Here is a 23,866-nt window from a genome sequence, read left to right as displayed (position 1 = left end):
TATATATATATATATATATAAAGGTTATTACAGATACGAGTTTGTATTTAAAATATCTGAAATTTAGGAAATTTTATAGCGTTTTCTCTTGGGATACGCTGAGTGCAGCATCGCATCATACCGGTTGCGTGTAAGCGCTACAACTGAACTACATTACATTAGAGTGGTACATATCACCCAATAAGCAAGAAACATTTTGAAACATTTCATCAACATTGTAGCAATGTTGCTGAAATGGTCCAAAATGTTTCTTGCTTATTGAGCATGATGTACATTACATCATTATTATGCTAAAATCCTGTTCCCGCTTGACTTCCATTTTCAAATTTTAAATGTCACACTGGTCGCTCTACATCCTTTTGAGACGATGTAACAAAATCCCACTTCGTGCATAAAATTTGCACTACACTGCAGTTTTATCCATGGAAACGAGTGTTGCACTAGTGGGCAATAGTGCAGCCAAGAGAAAACGCTAGATAAAGATAAATCTAAAAAAATTTGAAAATTATATTTTTGTTTGAATATTCCATTATGTAATTCGTCATTATGATAAATTTATTAACCTGTATAAAATCAGGTTCAATTTCCAAGGATTTGTCTATCTCAGCGACTTCGAGAGTAGCACTTTCCTCGTTGTCTCTTTCAATTACACATTCCGGTATGCATTCTTTTTTATTGGATTGTTTGTCCCCATCGTCTAGAAGCTCTTGCGTCTTTCTCGTATCTTGTGCTTCTTATATTCATCAGTATCGCGATTAATATTTTTAAAATTATAGTTCATTTTCTCTATCCTTTACCGTTATTTCCTTCTTCGTGCAAAGCTGTCTTCATAACGATCAACTGGTCAGGTGATAAAATAGGAATGCCTGATTCCAAACTAAACTTTTGGGCTCCAGCTTCAACTATCAACACATGTTCCGTTTGTTGTAAGACCATTTTGGCTACAAGAGTGTGAAGTATTGAAATTTAAGCAGGTCATAAATAAACATAATCAATCATTTCTTTGGCGGTTTCTTAAGCGATTTGCTAAGAAAGACAGACCTAATGTTATAGGATGTGCTATATTACGAACGGCACCCACACAACCTATGCGAAGATCATTCGTCATTATCGCGGCATCCATCACGACCTCTCCATTGGCATCCAAGGAGCCTCCGTATGCACAGTTAAAGTATTTTTTGCTCTCCATATGACAAATTGCACGTTCAACCGCATCCAGAGAATAGCATCCTTTAGTTAGATCGTGATACGCCGTTATTGCGGCTTTCTTTACCTAATTCATAAATATTAATAATTACTATTTTCATTATTAAACAATATTTTTATTACTTTAAATACGAAGCGCCACTACGGTCTGAATGTTAAAATGTTGAACTATTATATATATTTAAATGAATTAATTTCAGAAATTATAATTGCGTGCCGATATGGTTGTCGGACTTTCAACGCAATCAATCTGAAATATTAATAATTCCCCCAAATTTCCCAAATTTAATCTTAAAAAAGTAATAAATTTACTCCTGGCCGAGGCAATATTTTTCGCAATAAGTTTATTACAGTTTTTTAAGATTAAATTTGGGAAATTTGGGAGGATTATTAATATTTCAGATTGATTGCATGAAAAGTTCGACAACTAATTATCGGCATGCAATTATAATTTCTGAAATTAATTCATTTAAATGAATGTATATAAAAATTCAACATCTTAATATTCAGACTGTGGCGCTTCGTATTTAAAGTAATGTATCTAACATAAACGGTCTTATTTCCAATCTTATTAATATTTTTATTGTTTCTATAAAAAATGATCTTTTCCTAATTTTCTCAAACGATATAATCTTAAAATATTGAAAAAGTGCTATTTAAGTAATACTGAAGTAATGTCTGTATTATAGACTTTTTTGGGGCTGTGCACAAAGTTGTTTTCCTAGAATCTTGTGTTGTTTAAAGTGTGTAATGTGAATAGTGAATAATTTAACCTCGTCAAGCATAAATTTCTGTGCGTATCGAGGTATTCTCCCAGCACCTCCATGAACAATGATAACCGGATTTACTCCCTTTTTCTTCTTTTTCTTGATTTGAGCCTCGGCACCAATTCTGGCCAAGATTTTACTAATCCAGGTGCAATAATCGCACATTGTATCAGTATCGTGTGTTTCAGGATTTTCATTGCCTTTTAACATTTTTTTTTGCAAAAATCTCCTAAAGCGTCCGTCGAACGAAAGCCAAATACTGGTGAATTTTAATTGGAATCTCGAATTGGAATTACGCGAAAGTGTCACGCATGTATCATTCGTATATAAAAAAATTATGACGATGTTATTTTATTTTTTCGATAGTAAAATATGCAACGGTGACATATAATAAGTAAATACGATTGCATTTGAGTACAATAATAAATATAAATTTTCTTATCGCAGGATGGCACACGCTACTTACAGCTATACGGTCATCAAACATTAAAGGGACGCAGTTACGATGAAATTATAGAAGAGTTTGTGAAACAAGAAATTTGCAATGCTGCTAGTGCATGGATTTCTCGTCCAGAGATTCTTTTCCCATACATGATTATAATCTTCACTCTAAACAAATTATTGGATTACTGTTGACGATGGATGGATAGATTATGCTCTCTATACAATGTCATATAAATAGGATAGTTCATTATTGGTGACGTAATATAATTTCGCATAAAAAGATAAATTTTTTTAAGCAGTTTTACTTTCGAGAAAATCAAATTTGGAGCTTGAACAATTAAATAATTAACAAATTAATTAAGTTTACATAATTTTCAATAATACAATGCCATATGTCAAAAGATAATTAAACAGCAATTACTATGACAAATGTAAAAATTCTTATAAAAAACATAAATTTTCAATTTAACAATTTTAATATATATGCTTTAAATATTTGTCCAAGTTATTATGAATAATAATTTACATGAATAATTTTTTAAAGCATTTGTATATAATATATTTACATATATTATATTTACATATATTATATTTATATTTCTTTGTATACATTTATATTATGTGTATAATACATGCATGATATATATATATGCATACATAATATAATATATACGTGTGTGCATACATTATATGTATATATACATATAGACCTGTATTCAAAACACGCTTACAACGATGATTAGCGCGCCACATACTATGGTTGCGTTCAGCAGAACGTTTATTTATTTATTTTGCAACTATTGGAAGTTTTTCTTCACGCTGCTTAGATTATATTTTTAGATCTAAAAGAATTATCCTATCTCAGCAGACAATCATAAACGGTTGCAAAACTATTGTGTCCTGCTGAACGCAATCATTATTTTTTATTATGCATATTAAAGAATTTTAGAAATAAAACCGCGTTTTTATCAATAAAAGCGTTCTGAATATAATAGGCTATAATATACATACATATACGTATGTACATATTATTTTAGTTTATATATGTATCCTCGTTCAACACTTCAATAATTTTTTATTTCTTTGGCTAGGATATGTAATTTTTTTTAGTTGTGTAATTGTTATTTAAATTGTAAATGATTGTGTAAAAAGATAATTTGAAAATTATCCAAGCTTAATGACAGAAATAATTGTTTAATAATAATAATGATTACTTGATAAAAATTATTTAATAGATCTCGAAAGTTATTATTGAAGTAGTTGAATAATTATATCAAACATATTGAAGCAGAATGATTGATGTTAAATAATTACTGTTATTAAACAAATCAGTTCTTTTATGAAAATTTTTTCTATATTTATTTTTAAAATAAAATCATATCTCAATTACATTATCAATAATGGATTACCTACATAAAAAAGCTCGATATCAAATCGGCTAGGCTATGTATAAAATTTTATGTATATTTCAACTATATAATCTTATCATTTGTCCTTATTTATATAAATGTTTTATATACGATACACTATGTAAATGTATGTATAAATATATTATGAATACTATTTTTTTTCTACATCTATTATCTCTGATACTTTTTTCCCTGGACGGAATATTGTGTATTATTATATTATAGAAAGATACAAATAAGTGCATAAAAATCTCATTCGTTTTATATATAATAAGATATATAAAATTATAACAATTTAATATACTTGATTGTACATTGGGAAAATTCAATATTATTCAAAGTTATCAAAGACAATTACTAAATATTACCTTGAAAATCTTACAAATTACAATTTCGGAATAACTCTAAAACTCTATCTCTCATTAATCAAGAGCACGAATTTCAACTTGTATGTCTAACAAAGGAACGGTCGGAATTATCCCTCATCGATTTTAATGAGCTTTGAATATGTTTTATAGAGCATGAAAAAATATTAAATCCATATTTTTTATTTAAGCTTATATCGAGATTTAGGGGGTGAAACCCGTCAAAAATAATGAAAAAGTTATATAGTTTCTTGTGCTCTATATAACGGCATAAAAGACGTTGCAAAAATCAATTTTACAACAAATTGTTATAAATACATAAAAATTTATTTTTGCAACATGTCTTTTTATGCATTATATAGAGCATAAGAAACTATGTAACTTTTATATAAAATATTTTTGGATATACCTCATAATTTAAAAGATATTTAAGAAAAATATACGATATAATACGATATAATCCATTATTTTTGAGGGATTGTTTCACCTTCTAAACCTCGAGATAAGCACAAACAAAAAAATATGAATCTAATATTTTTTTATGCTCTACAACATATCCAAAGTTTATCAAAATCGGTGAGGGACAATTCCAATCATTCCCTTGTAAATATTACTTTCTGTGACTAGCATCTTAATTATCTATTGCAATAATTGCAAGTGCACGTATACACTGGAAGTATAAAATCTGTGAATCTTTCTATATCCAATTTTCGGAAATAACAATTGTAATTCTAAAAAAATTATTAATGCCTGTACTCTCACTTTATTAATATATCTATTTTCATTTATGATATTGAAACGTATCGCGAAAATATGTTTAGTTCTTGTAAAAATTCCTCTTTCTTTGAGTAATAGAAATCTTTCTTCAATTTATGTATTTCTATGTTACCAGATTCCATACCAATAGCCTAAAAAAATATATATTTAAATTTATAACATAGAAAAATCTCTTTCGAGTTTAAGATGTTAACTTTTTAAACTCACCAAATATTGATTCGTCATATCTTGATCTATTATGCAAGGAGATAGCTGCATGCTGCTTATCTTTCCCCACTTTCCCATAGGTAATATATATATAGGGCAGATATCACTCTTACTCAAATCCCATACGTGAATTCTATTAAATGAATTCTATTAATAAGTTTTGTAATTGCTTCATCTTATTTTATTTGCAATTTTATTCATTTTACGAAAGATATACTTTACCGAGAACTATTATCCAGAGTATATACAGTCAACGGTTTCGTTTTCGACCATTGCAATGTTTTAATCTCGTCCGAATATTGTTCGTTTTTCAATTGTACGATCGGTCTCTCTATATTTAAATAATGAAGTCGAATTGTTCCGTCGTTACAGCCAACCTGATGAAAATCAAATTAAAATAAGAATAAAGCTTTTAAAATAAACGATGAAAGAAGTCTTACCCAGAAAAAGGATTGATTAAAAGGACAAACATCAATGCAAGTTGAAGTACCGCATTTACCTGTAATATTTAATTGAAATAAATTTGATGTTACACACAATACACGTTTGACGCATACATCGAAGTAACAATATCATTTTCACTCACTTATCTCAGCTGGTTTGTATGTTAATGGATTAGTTCTATTACCAATATAAGTAGTATGCAAGATATCAGTACTGTTAGTTGCAATATAAATATTGTTTGTGTTTGCACTGTCTACATGCATATCGACAAACATGTTCATTCTAAAAGAAAATCGAGCAATTAGAGGAATCTCAGACATGTACCGAGCTTTCCAAAAACACGTCTCAAATCTATTTTATTTACATTTCTGAGTCTTTCTTCATCAAAAACATTTTCTGATTCTTTATAAGTCTTATGTTACCCCAATGAGAAAGTCCTAAATCATCTATATTCATACCCATGTTGTGCAAAATACTCCATATTATGAGGCAACCATCTTCGTCTAAACTACATATCTATCAAAGCAATTTAAAAATAAGCGTGGATTAGTAGAGTTAAATCCTAACAGATTAATACTGTATATCAATCGATCAATACTGTAATATAATGACAACCTGAATAGAAATAAACTTATTGCTTCTTTCTTTAGTACAGATAGTCTCGATCTTAGACAGTACGCGTATCGCAACAACTTGCGATGTATGTGCATCTAACTCTGCCGTTGTCGTGTAAGTAGGCGTTCTGATCACCCAATCTAACTCGTTAGCTTTATCCGTAATCTTCTGATGCCACATCTCATCCTCCTTAAGGTCCCAGAGACTCAACGATCTAATTTTAATATTTTATATTGAAATATATTTGATGAATTATATTTAAATTGTTGCAAAAACTATGAAAGAGCTTTAAAGAAAACTCAAGTTGCATACCCATCCTCGAGTCCGGCAAATACCGTGTTGCAATTCGTTAAATGAAAGCAACAAGCCGTAATAGGACACTGCGAATAGAATAATTTCTTCGGCATCGAAGGTTCGGAAATATTCCAAACGCATCCGATACAACAATCAGTGATGTAATCTTGTTTATTTATGGTTTCTAACTCCTGTTCAACAAATTAATTCTATTTTGAACTAATTAATTTGTTTTATAATTAAATAGTAGAACAGACACGTACCTCTTCCACAGGAACGTGAATGGTGAGCAGAACTTTATTTAAAACATTTGAATAATGTATAATCTTAACTGATCTGGTAGCTAAGAATGTTACTGTATCTACAGAGAGCTTCACGAAACCATCACTGAACGCTAAGTCGTCCACATCATTTTGAAAAACCGTGCCACCATGTTCTCTCTCTTCCAACAACGATAATACAACCGCGCCTGCGCGATTAAGAAAATCATTTAAGCGCAATACATCGTACAATGGTTGTGACAAGAAATTTATATCATCCATTTCGTCCAAATCATTTCCGACGCCTATTTGCTCCTGCAAATTTTTAGAACGTTCAGACTTATACTTATCAATATCTGGAAATACAGTAGTGTATTTCGGCGCTAAGACATGGCGCGAGACACTGCCGTGCTTTTATAGACAATAATGTAAACTATTACCATTTTAAATAAATTTATATCTCGTTTATCATGCAATTCTTTTCTACAAGTTACAGGAAATTGCGTCCACTTGTTCTTACAAGGCACTTCGTCCGTTTGTATCTCAATGTCCATATTATCGTCGCCGGTTTGGATAAACACCTATAAAAAACAGTATATAATACTCAATCGATCATGGTACAATTATCATAAAGTGTTTTATATATATAATAACATACTTGTTGCGCATTTAATTTCCCGTAGTTTCTTATGAATTCATCATAAGGTATAGGATTGCATTCTAATAATGACCATTCCATAAAGTCCAGCTTTATCATTTCCAATAATTCTTCGCCTCTACTTCTTATCTTTCGCGAGTTCTGTAAAAGATAAAACAATTTAGATATACAATATATATATTTAATATTATGATACGTTCTTGTATAAAAGTAAATTACTTCTTCACGGCGATTCTCTTTTGGTTTACGAAAATCGATAAATGGTACTTGCGACAGCGGCGGAGATCTAGTAAAATCTCCAGAACGACTATCCTCGAAGCCTTCATCAGTGGACGACGGCAAAGATTTATTTTCTGTCGGTCTATCGTCACTGCTCCAAATAAATGTGAACACATTAAATTAATCATATATTTTATTTTATTCTTTTTAAAATAAAACGCTTTAGAGAAAAGCATGCAAATAAAAGTGTAACAATCATAGATGACAAAAAAATGTGCAAAGATAATCAAGTATAATAATAAATTTACAAATATTCATTTATTCATCTTGATACTTGATCTTAGTTATCACAAACCTAAACGTTTTACCAACTGGCTCTCTTAATTCAGGTAACGGCGGTGTATTGGATTGCGTTAAAAGCATAGATTCTATCTGTGCTGCTCGTTTTTTCGCTTCTGCTAGATCGTAATGTCCTGAATCAAGCATATGTTCCTCTTCGACCTTTGTGTGTTCCGTGCTTTTCTACAAAAATCGTTTTTATAAAATTATGCATTTCGATATAGAGAATAAATATTCATATAGAATAAGTTTAGCGAGTGATAATACCTTCTCTCGAAGACGCAATTCGATCGGTTCTAAATGAGAACTGCTTCCACTGCTATCTGATTTTTCGCTAATCGAGGGAGTATCGCTGTCAGTGCATTCTTGAAAGTCCGATTCATAATCCTAAAAAACAACATAAATATAATTATCATATATATCTTCAACAACATAATATAATTATCATATATATCTTCATTAAAATTTTTCTTCCGTTTTTTCTTACCTCAAAATCATCTTCATAATCGTAGTCCACCTCATTCAAGTCTGCTTGTATACTAGAATGGCTGTCTGTTAAAACATCTTTCTTCTGTTCTTTTTCCACGATATCTGGTCTCCTTATAGCACTGTGTAGCATTTTTATCTCGCTTGGACTTAGCGTCCTGGATTTCCTGCGTTCTCTGGATAATATTCGTGGCGTAGTTCGATTAGGTGTAGAATGATCTTGCGATTTTTCTTTATCCCTTGATGCTCGAATTGCAATCTTTTCGTTAGATTTAATATTGAGCTGGCCTGTAGTCGATTTTGGCATATACATCGTACTTTGACCTCTCTTCTCTGAATATCCCACTTGTTCTCTGGATTTCCTCTTTTTAACTGTATTGTCGCTTGATTTTGCAATATTTTCAGGTCTTATTTTAGAAGTTGTACTCTTCTTCATTAATGAATGACTAGACGAAGCATTAAGTGAACTAGATTTTGATGTTGAGGATACTTGTTTGACAGTCTTAACTTGAGAAGATCCAGTGGATGGCTTGATAGTATTTCTAATCGATTGTGTCCTTGTCAAGGAATTCTGCAACGATTTGGACCCTCTATCTCCATCTCCTCTGTGCTCAATAGTTTGATATTTCCTTGGAAAATTAGGATCTGATTTTTTCGATGTATCCGTATTGCTTTCGTTACTGGATGACGTTTTTGGTTTTGACCGGATACGTGTCTTGACTTCATCTTTAGGTTCAATTTTTTTAGTTGCTCCCTAGAGAAATAAATTGTTATTGGAGCAAAATAGAATTTTTTATACGCATAGTAAAATTTAAATTAAAATAAATAGTATTAATCTAACAAAATATAATTTTTTATAATAATATGTAAATGCCAATATGAGCCAACATGAAATTGGTGTGTAATATAATTAAAACTTTATTAAGTTAATTTAATATATAGTTCGACCCTCGTTTCGAATCTTTTTCTGTAAGTAAACTAATAACAATTAGTAAAATCGCTGTTATGATGATTATGTCCATTTTTAATGGAAAGATTCCCTCTTATTATTTGTTGAGTGTTAGAACAGTTAACTTCGTTTCTCATATTCGTTTCTCATATTTTTTCATATAAAAATTGTAATTCAATAACAAGGTAGGCAGTAATCTCATATTCTTCTGTTTCAACATTACATTAAATCTGTCAGTTTGATGTACATCTTTCCATTAAGAATGGACACAGTCGTCATAATGCCATCTTACTAATTGTTATTGTGTCATTAGTTTATGTATTGAAGAAGAAAATCTGAAACAAAAGGTCGAAACGTATATTATATTAGCTTAATAAAGCTTTAATTATATAATACACCATTTTTCTGTGCTGGCTCATATTGGCATTTACATATTATTAGATTTATATTTTTGGGGCTTATTACTATTACTTTTGTATAATTTTTTGTCAACAAACATCATATATTTGATAACAATAGTTTAATTATTAAGTTAAAAATAAACACATTTAATATTTTACTATTAAATATAATATTAAATAATAATAACAAGATAACTTTATATTACTTAACACTTTAAAAAAACCAGATACTTAAAAATAAACCAAACAACATTTAAAAATAAGAAATTTTTTCATTTTTAATTTAGGCATTATTAAGTGTTATATATTCTTAGAGCGTGAAATAAATTGTATAAGCAATATTAAAGTTTCTAGAATCATTCTTAATTAAATAAAACATGATTAGACTGAGTCATGTCCATGCCTTCTGTGTAATTAATAAAGAATGCGTGCACATAAAATATCTTTTTTATAATGGTAATAAATTATATGGAATCAATACTCTCTCTTTCTCTATTATATCTATTATCATAATCTTTACATAGCTTCGCGAAAAATGTCAATAATTTCGAGGTTGACGTAAGTGAAGTAGCTTGACAAATTCACGCGTCAGTTAATAAACAAAAGGGAATACAATTTGCAGGTGTACATTTCTGTATCTAAAATGTAATACGTGACACGGCAATCGAACTGATATGTCGAAAACTGTTAAAACACTCACTTTATTGGACATTATACCACTAATTGATCGGCGTTGACAGTTACAGTCGATCCTAAGGCAACCATGATGTAAACTAATATGACCTATGATGGAAGGGATGTTATCCCTTCCACTATTATTTCTGTGTGTACTACGACGCTCATGCTCGATTTTGTGATATCTCAGGTTGCAAATTCAAAAACGGAATTCTGTTGCAAATTGGTTTTAGAATTAATTTTATTGCTATCAAACCCAAACAAGTCCGAAATGCCGACTTCTTGAAGAATGCATTTGATCAGCAGATATCAATTGAAATTGAGATATTTCTGGAAAATAATATTAGCAATTTCGACTGAGATGCACTAGTGCAGTTGTCATACACAATTGCCATAAAAATGTATTAATATCAAATTAAGTCGTACAATCCCCAATATATTTTATTGTACTATTAATAAAACATATTTTGATAATTTTCATTTCGTTTTTGCACTCATAGTGATTTCGGCTGGGACGCACCGACTTCACATTTTGAGTGTTGATGCAATTGATGTGTTCGATTGAATGGTGCAGTTCCTCGTCAGTGTCACATATTCGTCTGTAGTCGGTACAGACAAGCGACACATCACACAAAGTGTACACAAAGTGACCTGACAAAAGATGCTTTCCAGACACAATCAGACATTGTGTAACACAGTGAATCGTTTCATCCTTATTTAACATAGGCAAATAACGATGTAATGATTTACTATGTTACACTATGTCTGACTACGTCCTTGCTGGAAAGAACCCAAATTTGTTGGATCAGTTGGTATAAAGCGGGGAACACAAACTCTTGCATAATGCATAACACATAATACATAAGAAAATGTACCAATGGAAGTCCTCCGTTTCTTTCCTTTCCGTCTGGTTCAATTTCTTATGCCTTATGTATTATGCGTTATGCAAAAATCTGTGCTTCCCGCTTAATTGTCGAACTTGATGCTTTCATAAGACGTTGAAAAGCAGCGTGTGTGTGGTATTAATTTTATCGCTAGTGTCTGATTTTGGGTGCATCCACTTGATGCTACAATAAATGCTTCGAAACTTTTACTTAACCAATCGGAAAAAAGAATTTTACCTGACCAATCAAAAATGCTTTGAGACATTCGTAACATCAAATTGAGCATAGCCGGACATAGCCTTCGTCTGACACTGAGTACGATCAACGCGATGCCGCAAAAGCTTTGAAGCGTTATTTAATTGGTCAGTTTATAAAATTCTTTCTTCTTGGTCCATCAAATGCTTCAAAGCATTTGTAATGAGACTTTGACCACAGCCACTGAAAATTGATATATCCAACTTGAAGCGTCAATTTATGATTTTCGATTACTGATTCATTGTAGAATCAGTAATCAGCTTACAGCGAGTTTTAGGTTAGAAACATAAATCTCTATATCTCTATATCTCTAATATCGAATGTGTATTAAATTACAATTTATTAATTTAATATTTACGTTGTTTTTTTATATATTTATATATTTACTCGTATTACTCGAAAACGAAGCTATCGCAATAAAATTTGTATAAATTATCACAATATACATTATTCTTCTTTTTCTTCGTTAACGGTTGGTCCTAGTTCCTGTGATCAGGATAAACGTGATCAATTGTATTTCAAAAAAGGAAATGAAAATTCGGTCAAACCGAATAGATTTCTCGAAAATCGTGAATGATGCAAACAGTCAAAAATGGCGAATGGAAGTTTTGGAAACTTCTTAATTCTTTTAATACTAGGATCACCTGACATAGTATATCCACGTTTAAATAATATAAGATTATGACTACTTTCTTTAATTCCCCAGCGAACGAGAATGGATTGAAATGAATTGAAATGGGTTCAAATTTTCAGAAATATTGATTCACGAATATTAAAATGAATGCTTTTCAATTCTGAATTTTTATTCATTTATAGGAATTGCATAGAGCATATTTTTATGCCTTTCAATTTAAAAATAATATTAGCTTTTTCTGTGCACACAAACACAATTGTGAATACTGTTCAATTCAAAATTTTGGAAATGCAGTTTTTCAATCCAAATGCATCCAATTGAATCCAATTAAATTCAAAAAAAAAGTATTCGCTATTTAAAATACGCATTCGGATAGAAAAAAATTTCAATCCATTCTCGTTTGCTGGAGTTTCTTATTTTAAGAAATTTTATATATTCTGGTATTGGGGGAGTTCCCAGCCGAAACCGCTATAAGTTTTGACAGCACAAAATGATACTAATAAGAGTAAATCAAAAAATTTAAAAATAAAATAAAATTAATCTCTTTCATGATTATACATATTATTTAATTATTAATTAATATATAAAATTTCTACGATAAATTATGGTAAAGCAAGCATGCGAAATACGCTTTGCTGAGTTTTAAATTGTTGCAAATATCTTTTTTAGAAATTTTATTTCTGAGAATGCTGACATATAATAATCTATTAGACGCTACATCACTTTTTAGCTCTAACATTTTGTGTTTTCAGTTAACAATAAGAATGATTTCTGTTCTATTAACCGCAGTTATTTTTTTAGTTACCATGTAAGGTTAAAAATTTCTCTTTTACCGACCATGATAAAATATAAAATATAAACAAACGAAAAAAGAATAATATTCTTTTGATTCTCATAGTTTACATCGTTTATTTGATATAGTACTAACTAGTAACTTTCTATTAAATTATTTTTAATTTCAGCAGTATATTTAAAGAATGATGTACTAAATTGATACAGTATACATCGTAATGATTAAATACACATATCATTCCAGAGAGCACGAAATAGTCTAAAAGATGACTAAAAGACGACAGATGTCGCACTACTAGTCATCTTATATGTCTTAAGCCCGATTACACCAACGTTACTTTGATTTTAAGTACGAAAACTCTCTTTGTCTCTATCTCTTTTTTGCTTAAAATGAGATAGAGAGAGTTTTAAGTATCACTTAAAATCAAAGTAACATTGGTGCAACCGGGCCTTATCCTGATAACTAAAGGATGACCTTCTTTGGATATCTTTTGATCGTCTTTAATACTTCTTTAAGTTTTTATATTTTGATACATATAACATCAAATTCCTAAATTAATTTTTACATAAAACGAAATAAAATTGCCTGACTGACAATTAATATACGTCTCATTTCGTGTTTGCGGTGTCCTATGTGCAAGAGTGATTATCTTTCATTATTAGTTCTCTTTGAGAATTCGATTACAAAAAAAAATTTAATGTTCATTAGAACACGAGTAAAATTTCTCATAATGTTATACCTTTTATTCTGTCCTGTATAATTTTCAAACACGAGACACTGAACTCCATCTCGCGTCCATCTGGTGGCAATCTCGCGTACTGCTCGTGAATGAGTGATAAAAAGTACCAAAATAACGGAAAGATATATTTTATGTTGTCTTTTCGCCAATATGGAAAATATATCTTTAGTTGATCTATTATTTTGCGAAAATGACAACCATAGAAAGATGACACGAAAAGATGTCTTTTTAAGTTGTTAATTAATTTTTTTAAATTTTTCTTTTCAACAAAACTAAATATGTCTCATAGACATCTTTTGGTCTTGCTAAAAAGACAATCTAAACACAATGTCTTTTCATCATCTTTTAGATACCTTTTCGCTTTGTCGGAAAGACAATTTAAAAAAGATCTCTTTTCGTTATCTTTTAATATTTTGTACTGTCTGGGATATATATTTCAACGTATCGCTACAATTAAAATCATTCAATAGAAAGTTATTAGTTATAGTACCTCAAGCGCATGATGTAAACTAAAAGTCATAATAATTCTCTATCTACACTTTCATTTTTTTTTTCTTTTCTCGCCATGTCCTCCCATATTTATATAAATAGAAAGTGAATGCAGAACAGAGATAAAACAAAATACTATTTCACGACTGAACGACTGTTTCATGCAACTATAAAATTTTGGTCTTCCTTTTGCAATTTTTACGTACAAATTGATTTCTAATTTATGACACTGTCGTATATTAATTTTAAATTGTGCCATGGCCAGAGATCGGGAACTTTTTCATCCAAAAAGCATACGCCGACATCGCGTTGCGTTTGATCGTGCATACAGGTCAGCATACGTTAATCAGTTGTTGACACGAAAATATTAGATTGATCAAAAAGTTCATTCGTTTCTTTCCTACGAGACTAGATAACCAATCATGCAACAATTATGTCACAGCATTAATTAAATAGCTGTGAAATAAAATGACATACAATGATGAGAATTGTAAAATAATAATTAACTTAATTTATTGTAATTTGCATTATTCTCCTAATTAGGTCACCTGTCTCGGCGCGACATTATGACAAGGAATATTTTCCCCGACAGGACATTGAAAAAGCGACAGTATTCGATTTGGTGTACAAATATCTGGACAAATGCGCCAACCAGAATATAAAGGAGAGACAGCGAAACTGTGCGTGTAATAAATTCAATAAGCGACACGCGAGAAAGAAAGATATTCATAGACATGACTTGGCGACAATTCATACAAATCTCGACGAAGAAATTGCTAGTGACGATGGCGAGCGGTCTCGATCACGCACAAATAAAAATATCCTTAAAAGAGCACCTAGAAGCTCATCGAAAGAATGTATCACCGATTATACAAAAGCTGTTCGCAATGGTACATAAAAATCCTGGTGAAAATAAAAATTGAAGCGTAAGTCAAATGTAATGGGAGAGTAACAGAAGCGTAAACGAAACTTCTAAGAAGCAAAAATTGAAACATCAACACCTAAAAGAAGCATAAATACTTCTTTTATATTCCAATTTTCGCCTTCTAGAAGTTTACTCTCTTCTGTTACTTTCCCATTATATTCGATTTAGACTCCGATTTTGATTTTCATCAGAGAACTCATTTTAATATTCAGCAATTGAATCTAGCTTGATATTAAAAAAAGACATAAATTTGTAGAATTATTACAAATAGAACATAGTCATTAAAATGACATTAAATTGCATCAAAATGATTACTAAAAGTCACTTTTCAATCAGTAATAATTAATTTTAACGTTATTTTGACGTTATCGTAATTTGTTCTGCTTATGAAATAAAATTTTTCAGAATTTTCAAGAAGAAAAAAAGAAGAGATAAGAATATAGAAATAAATAAAATATAAATTAATTGTTACTGTTTGATTTCTTTTCTTAGAACGAAGACGTGCAAAATTCTACATACGGGAAGCACTTATATATGGTTTGCAATCTGGATTGTTAATCCCAATCGATTTACGGAAAAACATGCTGCGTGTTTCACGAAAGGTAGGAGTTCTATTAAGAAAAAAGACAATGAAGAAACGCGAAAAATGAAGATTCATGTCAATGCGACAATGAAGATTCATCGAATATTGCGACTAGCGATATTGAACATTCTGTGTAAGATTGACAGACTCGATCGTAATAAATTCAATCATCAAAAGACATGGTTTCGTAATATTTGCAATGCTATTTTTATACTTTAATTATTTATTAAATATAAATAAATAAAAATGAAAAAAATGTAAATAATAAAACCAGTAATAGAAAAGAGATTATATTTTTATATTTCTATTATTTTTAATTAAAAATTTAACAGGCACGTATATGTATACATTTTATTTATAAATGCAACAAATTTTGTGTTAAACACAAAAAATTTTTATATTAAACAAAGAAATTTACATAAGACTCTTTATTTCAAAATCTAATATGTTTAAAAATTGTGTAGAAGAACAGAATCTTACAAGTAGAATCGGAAATATATATTAATTTTATTTTCCTGCAGTAACTAATGGAATTAATTATCAAGATAAAGAAAAATAATAATCACATTCATTTTCTCGAGCTATTAAAAATATATTTATACAATCCTAAATTTTCAACTCGCATTATCGCTCTCCCCGTCGTTCGCATTCTTTACGACATTGTCGGATCCACCTTCTCAGTTCTCGTTCGCGTGCCGCAGTTCTTCTTTGAGGAACTCGTGCCCTCAATTCATCGTATATACTATCCTCTGTGTCTTCATCCTCTTCGTCATCTTTTATTCTTTCTTCTATATCTTCTTCATCTTCCTTGGCGTCATTGCGACGACGTCCGTTCCTGATAACGCGAGGACGAGGAGATCGGATCCTTGAAAGTTCATCTCGAATGACAACTTCGGCATTACAAATACAGTCCATATCCTTCTCTTTCATCGTAGTTTCATCTTCTTTCTCATCTGCGCGTTCCACTCTTTGATTTTCCACTCGCGCTTTTTTCGCATTTTTAGCTGAATCTGGCGAAGGAATCCTTAAGACTTTTCTGGAAGGTCCGGGAATCGGTTCCGCGTAATTGTCACGTCGTCGATAATCTTGGATGTCCGAAACATCGGCATCAAACTGCTTGCGACGATCCGCATCATCTCTTTCATTAGTTGATATTCTGGTTGAATGAAAAATTGGTTGCGAATCGAGAATGATAGTCCTGTGAGATTCCTCGCGTGGCGATTTTAGATTTTGACGAGGACTTTTGGGAAATCGTTCGCAATCACATACATTATTTCTCTGATTATCGATTTTTTTACGTCTTCTCGATGTACCTTCTATGATGCGACCTTTGCAATCCAAGGAACAGCCATTCCATTTTATCGGTTTAACAACGGGGCCGATCAAGTGATACTCGTTGTTCAATAATTCTATGACAAATCTATTATGTTGTGATTGTTATTGATTTATAGTAAACAGTGAAAAATATTTTTAAGAAATTGAGTGGTAAGAAAGAATACCTGTATCATCAAATTGTTAATAAGCTATTATTTCTAAAACTATGGAAGCATACTATTTATTAGAACACCAAGGAAAAAAAGAAGAAAAAATATCAAATCTATTTAGAGCTGTCTTTATTTTATTATTTAATATTTATTTATGTACAATAAAATATTGAAATTCTTTAGCATTTTGGCTGCAGTTTTGCGGATCAAGTGAATATCTGTCATCTTCTATTGTAGTTTTACAATCGTATCTTTCAAACGCTAGAATTTTATGTAATATATACAGCGCCATACAAATCTGCCGTATACATAATTAGCATCGAAATATCGGTCGATAAATGAACAGCCTGGTAACAAGATAAATCGCGCAATAACAGTGAAAAATATTGTCTTGTAAAAAACACGATTGTGTCTTTCCATAATCGAGAGAAAGACAAAAATATCAGTTTGTTAAACTGTATAACATACATATTTTAGAAACAATCCCTGGTGAAAATTTTTCTTATAATTTTTATGCGAATTGGAATATTTTTCAGAAATACTCAGAAATATTCGGAAAGTTTACATTTTCTCTCAGAACTTCTTATTCACAAGTAAATTCTAAAATTTCTTATCCCATAATTTTTGAAAAGTATTTTAAAATTTTTTAGATTTTGCAACATTTCATCAGAAATTATATAAAAAAATCTTAAAAATCTTACGATATTTCATAATTAACATTATGAAAAATTCTGAGAAAAGATGTAAATTTTCTGAGAAATGTTCCAATTCATATAAAAAAATGTGAAAGTTATAAAATTATAGAGAAATTCTGAAAAATTATATAAAAATTTTGAAAAATTATATAAAATATTCTGAAAAAAATTTTCATCAGAGGTGTGTTATAATAACAATATATATGTATATGTATACATTACTCCCTAATAGAAATCCAATTTAATACTGAAAAATAGTAATATTAATTACTTATTTTAAGTATTGTTGTTCAAGTGTTTAATAAGTAATAATTAATTATTACTCTTCACACCAAAGGATTAAATTTATATGTATAAAAGTATAATTTAATGTAAAATAATAAAAATAGAAAATGTGCACGTAATTTCATATGAGATATGTATTTCATCCAATCCATTTGACCTTCGACGAAGCGACGCTGAGAACTAACCCTTGAGAACAGACCTGTCTCAGCGCGGTCCGCACCTGAGCATAAAGGTCACCATTGTAGCGATAATGCGACCGGATATAGTCGGCGATCTCCTCGGCGCTGGACGTGGACGGCTGGTCTATGTCGCGCTGCAACAAGCGCATTGCTTCCATCACGCGCAGCGAGAATCTCAACGAAGTCTCCACGCCGCATTTGCATTGCCGGAGTATTTGTGATGAAAGAAATTTTCTGTCTCTTGAGACTTCAGTCTTCTTTGTTGTAATCGAATATAACAGACTGTCACGATTAATGTGATTCAATTTAACATCAAAATTGATAACGACATGCATTAAGCTATTTCATGAATATCTATAATATTCTCGAATAACCTACATATTTGACTGTATAATATTTTACTGATATACAAAAAAATATAGATTTGACTTGTGATATAATTTTTTTATATAAAATGAGATCTTAAGATCTCATTGGCTAACACTTTAAAAACGAATGATTAAACTAATTGTATTATTAAACGAATAAAAGATATTCTTTGCGCTAATTTACTTCCTTAGGCGTATCATCTAATTTCTCGCAATCTCCTAGACAAGTTTTATCTCGTGTCGCATCGAAATCGTTTTCCTGATCTTCATTAAGAATTTCATCGACTATCGCATTGACTTTTTTTTCTATTTGTCTAGCATTCATCTCATTGTCAATTTAATCTATTCGAAAGGTTAGTGGAAAATATCATTAAGACATGTATGTGTCTGAGCATTCTGAAGTTTCAGAAGAGAAAATTCTTTCAAGAATCGTATAGGCGAGTTTTTAATTTATTGATTATAATCAGTCACATTATGTGCAAATACAACTTTGCTGCGTAAAAGCTACACTTATGTATAATGAGATTGATCAATCAATGGCTGCGTTCAGCAGAACGTTTATTTTGGAAACTGTTGGAAGTTTTCTTCGTACTGATTAGGTTATGCTTTTAAATCAAGAGAAATGGTCCTATCTCAGTAGAGAATCATAAAACGGTTGCAAAACTGTTGTGTTCTGCTTGTGAACGCAACCAATGAATTAAAAAACTCGCCTAACGTGAAAACACATCATTCTCAATATATTAAATATTATATACGATATATATACGATATATATATAATATTAATGTACAATAATATAATATAATGTAATATAATATAATAAATGTGCGTTTTTTTTTTCAGATGTCTGCATTACTTCAGCTCGAGCGCTAAATTGGAGGTTCACAATGAAGATTGTGAAAAATTGAATGATTGTGCGATCAGACTATCGAACGAGGATGACAAGTGATTGAGTTTCGGCAACCATTGCAGAAAGGAGTGCATCCCATTCGTTGTCTACGCCGACTTAGAGTGCGCTTTGGAAAAGTTGGATAGGAACCCTGAATCAGTTATGTACAGGTATCAACATCATAACATGTTTAGCTTCGAATACGTGCATTGTTCTTACGACAATATCATTGTATGTTTTCGCGATAAAGATTGCATCGCATGATTCGCTTGGACAGTTAGCACATAGTGTACAATCTATAATTTCGTCTAATGTACTCATGGCAGATTTTACGCAAGATGACTGGGAAAAATTCAACGCACTGTCATATATGCGAGAAACCATTCGCGCCAGACGATACACGAGTACGCGATCATAGTCATTTAACCGAACGATACAGAAACCCTGCACACTGCAATATAAATTAGAAGGATTCGCGTTGCATACGTGTAGTATTTCAATTTATCTGGCTACATCTCTGGATAATATTGGACACAATCTTCGTAATGTGATCCTTCGTAATGCGGCTAACTATTCTTCTTTTATCACTATTTTATCTACTGAAGAGGACCCGAAGCGAGGGTCGAAACATTTACTACTTTTGATTAATAAAGATTCAATTGTATCACATACTGATATTCTGTTTTGACCCATATTGGCATTTACATCACTAGATTTAATTTTTGGATCTATTGTTATTACTGTTATTATTATTATCTGTTTAATGTAATATTGTACAATACAATATAATTTATCATAAATATTTAAATTATACAATTTAATAATTTAATACTTGATTTGAAACCGCGCATGTTGAAATTTCCAATTTTGAAAGCGAGCTTTTGCTCAAATTCCTCTCTGTTATGTTAATTTTGAAAGATTTAATAAAGGTACGAGTCTAATAAAGCTTCCTCGCTAGGATTCGCGGTCCCTGTATCGATTCGCAATCGAAATAACGCCACGAGAAGGTGCGTCGGTCAAGGGGCGTAAATAGAGTGTATAGAGAAAAAAGTAGGAGGAGCAGCCGACCTGACGTAGGTTATCGGGAGTGCATATGTGAAATATTAATAAACGGGCAGTCAGTGAACGTGACTACGCTGTACGCGGAAGTGTTTTTGCACGTTATCGATGTATTCCTCGGCTTTCTCTACTAGATACTATAGGTACTCATGCTGTGTACAAATTACAAATCGCCATTCTGCGAACATGAATGCAATAGACACTTATACACACGATAGATTAGATAATTATAAAATTTTATACTCTATCGCACTATTTTTACTTTAACAACATCGTAATTTCTTCTCTCCCCCCCCCCCACCTCATGCTTTGGGATTTTATGAAAAGATTCCATTCATGCCCCCATCAATCTGTGTATGATGTCGAAAATATTTGAAAAAAATGTCTTTATTCTAAAATTTTTAAATAAGAAGAGATATCCTTGTATTTTATCACGAATATATTAATATATTATTTTTAACATATAGTATTATTTTTTATCGTTTTTTAATCTCTCAAAGATTGCAGTAATTGTTACGAAATAAATTAGAGATTGGGAAGAAAATAATTGAGAAGAAAATAATTTTCAGCTTCCAATTTGTCTAGATATACCCATTATTGAAACCCATTACACACGCAGTTAATAACACTTAATTGTATTATTAAAATAAAAATTTACAAATTGTACCCTTCAATCTCCCTTGCATATAACAGTCATTATTATGACGAGAAACAGCTCGTGCTAAAAATAAGATTATGCGAGCAAAGCACAGGTGAATCGGACGAAAAGGTAAGACTCGGGCGGTGCGAATCGGACTTGGCAGGCACCACGCTCCACTTTTTCCTCGACGGAGGGACGACGAGGCGCTGGTGTGAGCAATTCCGCTTGTTGTTTCGCGCCGTTTCTGATAAGAACATAGCCGGGCCGGCCAAGAATTACCTGGACGAGTGCGCAGAAGGATAAGAATAACGGTGCCGGCCCGGTAAGTCGCAATTTGCCAACGGCCTGGGAACTGAAGGGCTGTGGATGGGTTGCCGTGTTCCAACGGGGGCAAATAGTCTAAATGAAAAGACCCCTGGTGCCCCTCTTATAGATGTAACGTTGCTTGAAGCACGTCATCCGAAAAAAAAAACTGGATGATCTCTTTCTCGTTCGCCAACTACCTCTTCTCAGCTATGATTATTTATCCGCACTTAATTACAACGTAGATACTCTTATCTGAATAATTATCCTTTCTCGAAAATGAGAATTTAAACTTCGAACTCTAAGGCTTGCAGTATTAATAGTCGGCTCATACATTTAAGACTTAAAGTTCTAAGTACAATCCTAAGATGTTGTCAGCCAATTACAGAACTGTATTAGCACTTTACATTATTATTTAAGACAATCTTAAAATAAGAATAGATCGTAAATACTGGCCTATAAACCTATGAGTCGTTTCTTTCTTCGGTGGCAGGTAACACGTCGAACGCAGGCATTGAAGTCTACTTGCGAATCTTTGCATTAACTTAATGCCGTTATATTTTGATTGAATATATGCAATTAATAAAGGAACAATACGAAAAGAAAATGAAAAAGACTTATCTATATATAATATATAAATGGATAATCATAGATAAATGGAATTTTTTCGCGATCAATTAAACTACTATCCAATAACTTTTCGAAAATTAAACGCCGAATTATAATTAAGCAAATCGTACCGTATCGTAGATACTTTGATGAATTTTTCCGCCGAAACACCGCTAATTAGTTAAGTCTTGATAACGATTCTGCGGTTCTGTGGGCTGTGAGTGGGCGCGGAATGAGCGCGAGATTATAAATACCCGGCGGAGCCGCAAAAGTAAGAAAAGTTTAATCAGGACTTGGAGGAAGAGAGGTAGGGCCAAAGAGGGAAAGAAGAAGGGAAGCGAAGGGAAGGGAAGCGTCCTCGTGACGACTTGATGAGATAACTTTGCCCAAGTTGTGAAACAACGGGCGTCACGATACGTGACTTCGTGCGAGGATAAAAGGAGAATCCGTGCTTCCTCATGTATTGGGGTGAGAGGGTGAAAGCGGAATGAGACTAAGGGGCCAGACACGCGACCACCTTGGATACCGCCCTGTCCTGTTCCTGAGGTGTATGACAACGATCGTATATGGCACGTTTACGATGCGTAAGAGGTGACTTCCTTCTGTTTCGTGCGAGGAAATTTTTGCGTGCGAAAATGCCTGTAAACTCTTCAGGGTTGGTACGGGGGGGGGGAGGGTGCTAACAACAATTCACGTGACATTTCGTGTAAAGTTTGGGCAATATTATCGTGAGCATTTGACACGAAATATATCAATGTAAAAGCATTAAAATAGGACTGCTCTTGCGTGCGAGCGCACACACACACACACACACACACACACACACACACGCACGCACGCACGCACGCATGCACGCACACACACACACACACGCACGCACACACACACACACGCGCGCGCGCGCACACACACACACACACACACACACACACACACACACACACATATAGTTCTTCAATATAAGTTCTACAATGTTATGTCCCGAGAAGAAGAGTACACTCACTTGAGTGCGGCAAATCTACGCGAAATAAAAAAATTACCTGCTCACAAATCCTTAATGTACGTACAAAGGATATTTGCACGTACGTCATGAGCCGTCCGAGGGATGTCGATTAGACCGATTACCGCTGGAATCGTCGGAGGCGGGTTCGGGGATGCGTTCGCCAGTTCGCCGGCTCATCACGTGACGTGATGTCACGTTACCTGGTGGTCGCCGACAGGTGTTCAGATTCGCACGAGGTCCGATCGCGAGCAAGGACTAGGCGCGGAAATATGGTCCGTTATCGGTACAAATCCAGCTACATGATGGTAATAATCAGTACATCCGAGCAGCGGACGACAAGAAGCGCGCTCGTAATAATAATGTTTTCGAGATCGATCTCTCTACAAGGAACATTTCATAAAAACAGTCTCTCTTCAAATAAAAAAAAAGATGCGAACGCCTTTCCGTGACGTCTACAATGAGACTCGATTAGACGTCTAAAGATAGAAAAGCGCGGAAAGATTTTGGGATGTCTCTTTGAAGAGATATAAATCCA

The 23,866-nt window shown here is 32.2% G+C and overlaps 3 protein-coding genes across 4 annotated transcripts in view; 1 reads left to right on the top strand and 2 right to left on the bottom strand.

Moving 5' to 3' along the window:
* Nucleotides 1-2,783, top strand: part of LOC108688255 (transferrin) — an 11,109-nt gene extending 8,326 nt beyond the window's left edge. For both annotated transcript variants that reach the window (XM_018194435.1, XM_018194434.1), the window contains exon 16: nt 2,421-2,783. In XM_018194435.1, the coding sequence (XP_018049924.1) occupies nt 2,421-2,609 (189 nt within the window). In that variant the 3' untranslated portion in view covers nt 2,610-2,783. The remainder of the gene's footprint in view (nt 1-2,420) is intronic.
* A 2,161-nt stretch (nt 2,784-4,944) lies between these two features.
* LOC108688268 (WD repeat-containing protein 60) lies at nt 4,945-10,688 on the bottom strand. The gene is made up of 16 exons (XM_018194451.1): nt 10,541-10,688; nt 8,492-9,244; nt 8,272-8,391; nt 8,021-8,187; nt 7,666-7,816; nt 7,447-7,587; nt 7,229-7,369; nt 6,792-7,103; nt 6,547-6,719; nt 6,235-6,448; nt 5,984-6,135; nt 5,762-5,901; nt 5,616-5,674; nt 5,398-5,552; nt 5,176-5,308; nt 4,945-5,099 (listed from the first exon to the last, which is right to left on the bottom strand). The coding sequence occupies exons 1-16, from the start codon at nt 10,550-10,552 to the stop codon at nt 4,977-4,979; spliced, it is 2,946 nt and encodes a 981-aa protein (XP_018049940.1). The 5' UTR covers nt 10,553-10,688; the 3' UTR covers nt 4,945-4,976.
* A 5,753-nt stretch (nt 10,689-16,441) lies between these two features.
* On the bottom strand, nt 16,442-19,153 carry LOC108688228. Its single transcript, XM_018194392.1, has 3 exons — nt 19,013-19,153; nt 18,467-18,717; nt 16,442-17,237 (listed from the first exon to the last, which is right to left on the bottom strand). Exons 1-3 carry the CDS (start codon nt 19,151-19,153, stop codon nt 16,442-16,444), a joined length of 1,188 nt encoding a protein of 395 aa, XP_018049881.1.
* Nucleotides 19,154-23,866: the final 4,713 nt, after the last annotated feature.

Source organism: Atta colombica, unplaced genomic scaffold (genome assembly GCF_001594045.1).
Source record: "Atta colombica isolate Treedump-2 unplaced genomic scaffold, Acol1.0 scaffold228, whole genome shotgun sequence".
Classification (NCBI taxonomy): Eukaryota; Metazoa; Arthropoda; class Insecta; order Hymenoptera; family Formicidae; genus Atta; species Atta colombica.
Note: the sequence above shows the minus strand (reverse complement) of the source record. Positions and strands in the feature narration are given on the sequence as shown.

What these genes read in the sequence shown, in the direction of transcription:
- LOC108688268 (XM_018194451.1), bottom strand. An exon ending in GGAAATTAAATGCGCAACAA is followed by an intron (nt 7,370 to 7,446) that starts GTATGTTATTAT and finishes TGTTTTTTATAG; the next exon opens with GTGTTTATCCAAACCGGCGA. An exon ending in ATATGACGAATCAATATTTG is followed by an intron (nt 5,100 to 5,175) that starts GTGAGTTTAAAA and finishes ATATTTTTTTAG; the next exon opens with GCTATTGGTATGGAATCTGG.
- LOC108688228 (XM_018194392.1), bottom strand. Translation starts at nt 19,153, where the DNA reads ATGAATGCTAGACAAATAGAAAAAAAAGTCAATGCGATAGTCGATGAA. An exon ending in TAGATGATACGCCTAAGGAA is followed by an intron (nt 18,718 to 19,012) that starts GTAAATTAGCGC and finishes ATTACAACAAAG; the next exon opens with AAGACTGAAGTCTCAAGAGA. An exon ending in AGACAGGTCTGTTCTCAAGG is followed by an intron (nt 17,238 to 18,466) that starts GTTAGTTCTCAG and finishes ACAACATAATAG; the next exon opens with ATTTGTCATAGAATTATTGA.